This window comes from Triticum urartu, chromosome 2A (genome assembly GCF_056163025.1).
Source record: "Triticum urartu cultivar PI428250 chromosome 2A, HENAU_Tu73, whole genome shotgun sequence".
In the NCBI taxonomy this organism is placed as follows: domain Eukaryota; kingdom Viridiplantae; phylum Streptophyta; class Magnoliopsida; order Poales; family Poaceae; genus Triticum; species Triticum urartu.
This window is the reverse complement of record NC_141874.1, coordinates 462,788,045-462,798,115: the sequence shown is the minus strand read 5'-3', so window position 1 is coordinate 462,798,115 and position 10,071 is coordinate 462,788,045. Positions and strand designations below refer to the sequence as shown.

Below are 10,071 nucleotides of genomic sequence, written 5' to 3'. Positions count from 1 at the left end.
ATTTTTTAAACATGTTTATTACATTGTGAAATAATAGTCTGGGAAAAGGAAAATTGCATAATATGAATATGTTCAGTTTGAAAATATGCCCACTATGATGAGAGAGTAAAGTTGGCATGGTTGTAGTTTTTTGGCAATGGGTTTGGAAAAAGAAAATATTTGTGTGACATGAATAGGTTACTATAGGCTTGAGCAATCACATAGGACACGAATTGTAACTATTTTTATAAAAAAGAATAGACTTGTCCTTCAAAATATATACTTGAGCATGCATAATTTGTTATGTTATTCAGGAACATGGAGGCATAAGTTTTTAAAAAAAAATACAAACAAAGGATGAAATGTAAATAGTTGCTTAATGTAATTATGCAACAAATTAGAACATCGGTGGGTCAAATAACTGAGCCTGCAATTAGAAAGTCCAAATAGCTTACGCTAAAAAGAAGGTAAACATAGGTGACACAATAAAGCCTGGTTTGATGAACTCTATCGCACACTTTGTGATGTTTGATGAATAAAGCTACCCCTCAAAAAAAAGTGACACAATAAAATGTACTTAATACATGATGAACATTTCTAAATAGTGGTCAAATACATCATATAATTTGGTTCTGTACAAAAAAAGTTTCCTCTTTTGTGTATATATCCTAAACACCACCCCTTGCGATGAACTGTGTCTTTGTCCACAAATTTGGTTATTCCCCATCCAGCATGTCAGTTGCAGTCTCCTGAAGCATAGGAACAACACAAGTTAAAACAATCTGGTCAAACATACACTAAGAATATACTCATGGGCATTATCGACAGATTAAACCAAAGTTATAGTGCAGCAGGTTCTCTGTAAAGTCAAGTTACCATGCGGTTTTTACGAACCAATGGAGAAAAGCCGAAACACTGACCCAAGAATTAACCTGAGAAGGCCGTTCTTCAAGCTGACTCCTAGCAGAAGATGATGCATCTAAGTGAAGCTGCCTGGAGATTTCCTATATGTCCCTTGCTCTCTACTGCAACACATAGTTGGAATGGCATATAAGATAAGTGTGAGGTACTGACAGAAGCTCACTCTCAAAAGGCACATTCAGTATGTGTATGTAATGATATAGATGCATTATTAATTAAGTAACCTGAATAAGTAGTTGCATATTTCTTCTAGGGACAACTGTTTACATATTTCTTCTATATCCATTGCTCTCTGATGTTATAGCATATATCTGTACTGTAAGTAACAAAAGAGTAGTCTCTTTCCTTTTTTCAACATAACAGTCTACTTATCTGATGCACTTGGGCTAACAGGAACATAAGAAAACACCAATGACTAATCATTTGGAAGGCAGCATGGCTGAGTCCTACACATGGCTAGTCAAGCCCTCTTGCCAAGCTGGAAAGTTTCTTACAAATGCGGAAATATCCATAAGATTGCATCTCTCCTGTTCTACTCAAATAATATTTTGTATATATCAGAGGTTTCAAAAGCTAGGTACCAGTTAACTCCTATTGTGTCTGTTTGTATATATATATCATTGGTCTGTTTTATTCTAGAGCCTTACTAACCAAATAAAGACCAAAATTTTGAAGTAAATTCTATGCCTAGAAACCAAATAAGAACTACACTGAAAATATTTATGAATTACTACAACTATTCAGACCATTTTAGACTACTTTAGTATGAGACTGTAACCAAGAATAATGAATGTAGGTGATCTGATATCTTGTTCGAACAATAAAATAAATAAGGACATACAGGTGATGGATTTGACCAACAAAACCAAATACTTCTAGATCTGTACGAACTTTTAAAGAATTGATCAAATCTTAAAAGTTAGAAAGGCTAAGGAGATAGAGTAATGACATGTTACAGGAATAAGCATGCATGTCCGCTGACCATACATAGTAGCTGATTAGCGATGATGCACTCAATGCGAACCGGTGTTTCCATGCCTATCAGGATAAAGGTATTCTTTTCTGCAAGGATAAACATGGAAGTGGAGTGATCAAGCAGACCGAAAAGAGTTTTCATGACTTAAAAATAATAAACAGAATATGGAAATAAGTGCTTTGAAACATAGAATTTTGGAGCTGCACAAAAGATGCAGCTGAAGAGGACACCCCTAAATGAGAACATCAAGCTAAAAAATTAAGCTAGCAAACCAGTCTGACCTATTAGATATCCCACATGGACAGTAGCACCTACATATTGAAGCAACAAAATTGACAAAAAAAATCCCCATATATGAACATCACAATCTGTGGGCATTAACTAAACACAAATTAAACCTAAAAGAAGAAGTCAAATGATAAATCCTCTACAACATTAACACATGGGTGATAACATCAAGAAAACAATTGATTGTGTTCACACGAGAGAAATATCACCTTGTTCTTCTTCACCAAATTCTTCTGCTGGATTATTCCTCCTCTTATTTCTCAGATCGTCAGACATCGAATCAGAGAATGGAGCGCCTAACAGAGCAGAGCAGGGAAAATCTTTAGGTCTAGTAAAACATTAGCCAAGCGAGTACACAAATTCTTGTCAATTACCTTGAGGAATATGAGATCCAAAAATAATACACTGCGATAAGGTGACCATTATGACAATGTCCATGGACCTGCAAGCACCATTGAGTACAATCACAGAAAAAAAATCAAAAATACATTACAGAACAACAGGACATCATCACAATAATACCTTTAATCTAAGAGAATAAATGAATAATAATGAAGAAATAATGGAAGGAGAACAGAACTATAAAGCTTTTATTAATCGATGAGTAGCCTGGTTCACTTCCCAAATATAAATATGCAGAAATTGAGGGAGATGGACACCGATCAATTTGACATGCTGCGCTTTCTGCCAAACCAAGAGACAACCAGCCAATGTATTTTTAGCTCCACTACACCAATCTGATTGTAAGCTGATCAAGCAGAAAGAATAGACAATATAAACCATGCCCCTATTATCCTAACCCAGGGCAGCCGACAAGCGGGACCAGGAGCAGCACCGGCCCACCTGTCATTGCGATACCACAAGCTCGCGCCAAAATAATGTGCCTTACTAACCAAACATGCTGAAGATCAAGATAGCTAATGAGTTAAGGATCATTTTTCAGCGGCAGGCCCGTCTGAAGCAGATCACAAAATTCTATCACTGCCCTTGAACTCCTTACACCTAAGCTCGAGAACACACAAATGCTTCTATGAAAGCTTCAGACGACCAGTAAGTCAGTCGGTATTACTCAAAAGAAATAATAGAATAATCAAACAAAAAAACAGTTAGGCTGGAATAACTTCAGATCTAGAAGCATATCTGATGTAAGGACCAGATATGCAATCTCAATGGTGAGAACCCGTGCAAGATTAAGAAATTATCAAAGTCCCTGTCAATAAGTCCTGATTAACCGGTAGATAAAATGCCAATATCCTTTCACTTAATTCAGACAGCACGTATAGGATCATGTAGCAGTACATGTGTGTGATTAGAAACCAAGTTCATTATGGAAAGGGACATTTTGTACAAATGTTATGAATGAAAGCTCTTATTTTCATATTTTTGTATCCTTTTTTAAACTATGAATCTAATCTTTTGGAAAAAATAAGTCTCTTATCATTATGTGTAAATAAAAATTACATTGCAACCACTTGGGATGAGTCAAGTGGATCTGAAACAATGGTTGTCCTGCTCCGGCCCCTAGTGTACCTCCCTCCTACAGTCCTGCTCCAGCTCCTTCTTTAGCTCGTCAGCTCCTCACGTTAGCCTTCACGCAGCTGGAGGAAGGAGGCAGGCGCATAGGATCTGCAACAACGTCCAGAAAACAAAATTTACATATTTTTCAGAAGATGGACGTACCAGAACTATCTCAATAATGAGCTAACATCTAAAACACCAGAAACTGAAGAACGCGGCAGCAGCACAAATCTTCTTCACAATAAGAAAAGTAATCTTAAATTAGACAAGGATACTGGTATGCAAATTTGAGGTAGAAAAATGTTCATTTTCCCAGGTACTAACTCTCAACTGGTTTGCAAATAAACTGACTAAAAAGATCTGTAGATTAAACATGAGATCCGACTGACAAGCACGAAATGACATTCTGTTCTAGGCTCAAATCAGCAAGTAAGTAGTAACCACCTTAATTAGAAGGGTCCCCTCAGCCTGAGGCCATACAAGTAAGGTGGCCCCTGACAAAGAGGGTCTCATGCTCTATGGGTCAGCCTGGTATCCTTCATTTGCGCAAAACTACTCTGGGCCATGGGTCTCTTTTGAAATCTACCACAGCATATAATTGCATGTGCTTGTCCCTGTTCAGTTTCTGCACAACATTACAACAATTTGTGAGGTGATTTATAATTGAGAGAATTCCTTATTTAACACTGGCTTAAACTTTTATTCCCTATTTAACACTGGAAAAATATTTCTTCCCTCTCTAACACAACCTTTAAATTTTGTTCCCAATATAACACTTTCATCTATTTTTTGTGCAAACAATGTTAAATGACACGTGAAATGACAATTTTACCCTCATACATCTATTCAGTTCTTTTATTTATTTTGGTGTCCTATTTAAGGGTGGAATCCATGGTTAGTGTAACAGAATGGCGTCATATTCCTAGAGATCACACGTACGAGTACCAAACAGCTAACTCCCTAATGGATGGATTTCTTAAGCTAGCTTGCACATAGCACACGCACGTATAAAACAACATGGCCGCCGACTTGCTTGCTTGATGGCTCGACTCGACGAAACACGCACACGACACACGCGAACAATATGAGGACACGCCGAGTTGATTACAAAAGGACCGTGTCGTGCCTTTGGATTTTTTTTATTTTTTTTTACCGTATCATGCCTTGGGATTTTCAATTGCTAGTATTTCTGATTAGGGTGACGGTTCAGTGTACCTATATATCAGCTGCCAACACAATCTAGCCTTTTCAGAGTATCAAACTCTAGCATACACATGTATGCGTACAAGACACGGACACAGACGAGTTGGGTTTAATTCCAACATCGGTGTTCTTGTGCAAGCGGATTGTGGGCCGGGTGAAGCCAATGAGAATGACTTTGACCTGACTTAGGTCCTTCTAGTGCCAGGGGTAAACTTGTCATTTCACATGTCATTTAATATCATTAGGTCAAAAAATGTACTGAAGTGTTATATTGGGAACATAATTTAAAGTTGGTGTTATATAGGGAAGAAATATTTCTTCGATGTTAAATAGGGAAACAAAATTTAAAACAGTGTCAAATAAGGAATTCTTTCTTTATAATTTCTCCACAACATACATTTTGTCCAGTCATGGAAAGTCTACAAAGAAAAATCACGATAGCCGAGAGAAGTCATGGTATTCTTGCTGCAAAAACTACGGCTAGATCAGTTTTAAAGTTCAAATTTTAGTTTGTAGAAACAACTTAAGTGGCAAGTTATTAGATATTCTGCATCAGAACAGAGTCTTGACTAAATAATAACTTACATAAGCACTGGACCTATGCAGACCAACTAAACTGAATATTCTACATCAGAACAAAATATTGACTAATTAATAACTGACATAAGCACCGGACCTGTAAACAATCGCCCTCTAGGACAAATGTAGACCAAACTAAACTGAATATTCTCTACCAGAACAGAATCTGGGACAAATGCAGACCAAAGTCACCAAACTAAACTAAACTGAATATTCTACGCCAGAACAGAATCTTGACGACATACGTATGAAATGGCCAAAAACTGATTACAAGTAACGTTTGTATCCTAGCATTACTACAAAGGTAAATTGAGGTACTGATCATGTGCATGCAAACACACAGGGAGTGTTTCATTTACATTCACCTTTGATTCTCCATATATTTTATGTGCTCTCCAGTAAAAGAAAATATTTGGATGGTGAATTCACAAGCCAAGGACAACTGAAGTTGGTTATGTGACATACCGGGTATGAGTGTGATGTATACATGGATTTGAAATTCCTATATTTTCGAGCTCATCCATGATAAGATCCATAGCCTTCCATATATGTTTTGTAAGGATCACCAGACTCAACGTATGCCAGAGGAACTCCATGAGCGCTAAAACATAGCATGATCTGCAAGTTTCATGTTCCCTCAGATATAATATTTCATTCAGAGCGCATCAACTGAAAATGATAAATTCTATATAAAGTCCAGAAAGAATAAAACAACAAAGTAGGAGTAATCGAAGTTATATCTATATCAGTAGTAAGCCATTTTTGCTTGATTGCTAATAATCGAAGTTATATCTGTATCAGTAGTAAGCCATTTTTGCTTGACTGCTATCATACTAATTGAGGATGCATTCTCCAGGGAGCAAAAAAAGCAAACTAATTTTCTGAATACATTACAAACACACCGAGATAAGAAAATCTAAATGAGGCATCATGCCGTTAGGAGCCAAGCAATGGAAACCTAATGGTGAAAATACTACATAAACAGGTAGAATCGAATGGAAATCGAGGGAGCTTCAGGTGAGCGGGTCGCCCAGCCACATAGTATGCATCAAAATTCAGTATAAAAAAGGACTACTCATGAGTAGAAAGATCATTGTCGCAATTTGGAAGGACATGTTCTAGTAGGAATCCTAGATATACAAAGAGAGTATTAGTTCAGCAGAATCAATATCATTATGCAACAAACTATCAACCATTGCACTATATCTCAAGAATTTATAGTGTAGCCACCAAACAAAGTGGTAATCAAGGCAGCATCAATCTAACAACAATGGCTGACTGATGATGTTTTAGTCCTTCTGGTTTACTAATTCAGAGGAACTGTAACAAAAATCGCTCTTTGGTCAATATCATCAACTGATTCTTTGAACTCTAAATTCCACTCTTAGCTAAAATTATTCTTCCTCTCTTCTATGTCAGATCTGCACACGTCAAGTTTAAAAATCCATATAATAGCAAAGTAAAATACGTGTGAGGAAGAAATTAAGAGAGGGAGAGAAAGAGTGGAGCACCTAGTTCGCCGCCGGCTTGCATCGCTCGAGCCGCCTGCACCTCCAGATCCACGAGGCAGCCATGGGAGGAGAGATGAGCTCCTAGTTCCTCTCGCCTTCCCACACCGCCTGTTCACCTCGAGCTCCTTGCCCAGTGGGGGGGTGGAGGCAGAGGTGGCGCCTCTCATGGTGCAGAGGAGATGACGACGCGGTGGCGCAACAAGTCGACCTGTCGGCCGCCGGCAGGTGCGCGAGGCCTCACCCTGCCCCTTCCCCATGCTAGGATCGCTCACCTTCTCCTTCCCCGCTGTTGCTTGCCTTCCTCGCCGGCCTCCTCCTTCCCTTGTCGTCCGCATCCTACACCTCCCCTACATCCCCACCCGCACCGCGAAGACGACCTACGTCCGATGTGGATCGACGGTGACATGGAAGAGGACAGGAGGAGGCGAGCAGAGGAGAAGGCTGGCGGTGGGATCGACGGTGACATGATAGAGGAGAGGAGGAGGCGAGTGGAGAGACGAGGTCGGCCGGCGGCTGCTGGCGAGGAGAGGATGGTGGGGATCGAGGGAGGGGTGCGGCGGCTCGTGGGGATCGAGGGGAAAGAGAAAGAGGGCTAGGGTTCGTTTGGCGGCTGGGGTGGGAGTGGGGTACATAAACGAGATCGAACTAAATAACTTAAATGTAGTGTTTCGTCAATATGCAACTCGTTGCATATTGAGCTCCACTTAATTTGCAGTGTTGTTTGTTGCACTTTGTCATGCCATGTTTCATTAAACCGGACATGCATCATACTTGGTTATGCATCATGCCATGTTTATGTGATGGTTGTTTACTATGTTGTTTGCTTCTTTCTGAGTTACTTCTCGCGTTAGCTTCGGTTTCGTTCCGGAGTTGTGAGGATCCGTTTGTCTACGTCCGTTTGTCTTTTTCATGGACTCGTTCTTCTTCCTTGCGGGATCTCAGGCAAGATGACCATACCCTCGAAATCACTTCTATCTTTGCTTGCTAGTTGTTCGCTCTATTGCTATGCCGCGATACCTACCACTTGCTATATCATGCCTCCCATATTGACATGTCAAGCCTCTAACCCACCTTTCCTAGCAAACCGTTGTTTGGTTATGTTACCGTTTTGCTCAGCCCCTCTTATAGCGTTGCTAGTTGCAGGTGAAGATGGAGTTTGTTCCATGTTGGAACATGGATATTGGTGGGATATCATTATTATAACTTGTTTACTTTAATGCATTTATATACTTGGTAAAGGGTGGAAGGCTCGGCCTTATGCCTGGTGTTTTGTTCCACTCTTGCCGCCCTAGTTTCCGTCATATCGGTGTTATGTTCCTTAATTTTGTGTTCCTTACACAGTTGGGTGTTATGGGAACCCCTTGACGGTTCGCTTTGAATAAAACTCTTCCAGCAAGGCCCAACCTTGATTTTACCATTTGCCACCTAAGCCTTTTTCCCTTGGATTCTGCAGACTCAAGGTTCATCTTTATTTTAAACCCCCGGGCCAGTACTCCTCCGAGTGTTGGTCCAAACTGGGCGATGTCCGGCGCCCCCTGGGCAACCAGGGTCTATGCCAACCCGACGTCTTGCCCATCCGGTGTGCCCTGAGAACGAGATACGTGCGACTCCTATCGGGATTTGTCGGCACATCGGGTGGCTTTGCTGGTCTTGTTTTACCATTGTCGAAATGTCTTGTAACCGGGATTCCGAGACTGATCGGGTCTTCTCGGGACAAGGAATATCCTTCGTTGACCCCGGGAGCTTGTGATGGGCTAAGTTGGGACACCCCTGCAGGGTTTTGAACTTTCGAAAGCCGTGTCCGCGGTTATGGGCAGATGGGAATTTATTAATATTCGGTTGTAGAGAACCTGACATTTAACTTAATTAAAATGAACCAGCCGCGTGTGTAGCCGTGATGGTCTCTTTCCGACGGAGTCCGGGAAGCAAACATGGGTCTTGTGTTATGCTTGAACGTAAGTAGTTTCAGGATCACTTCGTGATCACTTCTAGTTCACGACCGTGCTTTGCTCCTCTTCTCGCTCTCATTTGCGTAAGTTATCCACCATATATGCTAGTGCTTGCTGCAGCTCCACCTCACTACCTTTTCCTACCCATAAGCTTAAATAGTCTTGATCTCGGGGGTGTGAGATTGCTGAGTCCCCGTGACTCGCAGATACTTCCAAACAGTTGCAGGTGCCGATGATATCAGTGCAGGTGACACAACCGAGCTCAAGTGGGAGCTCGATGAAGATCGTGTTCGTTGTGTTGTTTTGTTTCCTGTTGAACAGTAGTGGAGCCTAATTGGGTCGATCTGGGATCTAGCATTTGGGGTTGTCTTTATTTATGTTGGTTCCGTAGTCGGACCTTGATTGTATTCTGGATGATGTAATGTTATATTTATGTATTGTGTGAAGTGGCGATTGTAAGCCACTATTTATCCCTTTCTTATTCAGTACATGGGATGTGTAAATATTACCCCTCTTGCAACATGCCTACTATGCGGTTATGCCTCTAAGTCATACTCCGACACGTGGGAGATATAGCCGCATCATGGGTGTTACATAATAGGTGCAGAAAATAAGGATTTTTTAGCATTTCAAAGGCTTCTAAACAATCATCATCAAAAACAAAAGGAGTATCCTTTTGCAAAAGATTCGTAAGAGGCCTAGAAATTTTAGAAAAGTCTTTGATAAATCTCCTATAGAAACCAACATGACCTAAGAAACTACGAATACCTTTTATATCTTTAGGGCATGGAATTTTCTCAATTGCATCAACCTTAGCTTTGTCCACTTCAATACCTCTTTCAGAAATTTCATGACCCAAGACAATGCCTTCATTAACCATAAAGTGGCACTTCTCTCAATTCAAGACAAGATTTGTTTGTTCACATCTTCACAAAACTCGATCAAGATTGCTTAAACAATCATCAAAAGACTTCCCATAAACAGAGAAGTTGTCCATGAAAACCTCAACAATCTTTTCACAAAAGTCAGAGAATATAGCAGTCATACATCTTTGAAAGGTAGCAGGTGCATTACATAAACCGAAAGGCATACGTCTATAAGCATAGGTTCCAAAGGGACAAGTAAGAGTGGTCTTTTCTTGATCAGG

At 40.2% G+C, this 10,071-nt stretch overlaps 1 protein-coding gene across 15 annotated transcripts; it reads right to left on the bottom strand.

Moving 5' to 3' along the window:
* Positions 1-453: 453 nt before the first annotated feature.
* LOC125537708 (uncharacterized) lies at positions 454-7,612 on the bottom strand. Of its 15 annotated transcripts, none has more exons than XR_015616726.1 (9): positions 6,976-7,612; positions 5,930-6,082; positions 4,127-4,307; positions 3,626-3,790; positions 2,539-2,848; positions 2,374-2,460; positions 1,125-1,962; positions 900-1,004; positions 454-728 (listed from the first exon to the last, which is right to left on the bottom strand). XR_015616726.1 is itself a non-coding variant. In XM_087544102.1 (9 exons), coding segments are annotated over exons 4-8 (309 nt in total). In that variant the 5' UTR covers positions 3,628-3,790; positions 4,127-4,307; positions 5,930-6,082; positions 6,976-7,609; the 3' UTR covers positions 454-728; positions 912-958. The 15 variants fall into 15 exon arrangements, 4 of the variants coding, with proteins under 4 accessions (XP_087400228.1, XP_087400229.1, XP_087400230.1 ...); XR_015616722.1 differs by having other exon boundaries at positions 2,539-2,606; positions 6,976-7,611; XR_015616724.1 differs by having other exon boundaries at positions 912-1,004; positions 2,539-2,606; positions 6,976-7,611.
* Positions 7,613-10,071: the final 2,459 nt, after the last annotated feature.

Excerpts from the sequence above, each read along its gene's own strand:
- LOC125537708 (XM_087544102.1), bottom strand. Across the intron at positions 2,461-2,538 it reads TGGATCTCATATTCCTCAAG|GCGCTCCATTCTCTGATTCG; the intron begins GTAATTGACAAG and ends CTGCTCTGTTAG. Across the intron at positions 1,005-1,856 it reads GGACATGCATGCTTATTCCT|TAGAGAGCAAGGGACATATA; the intron begins GTAACATGTCAT and ends TATGTGTTGCAG.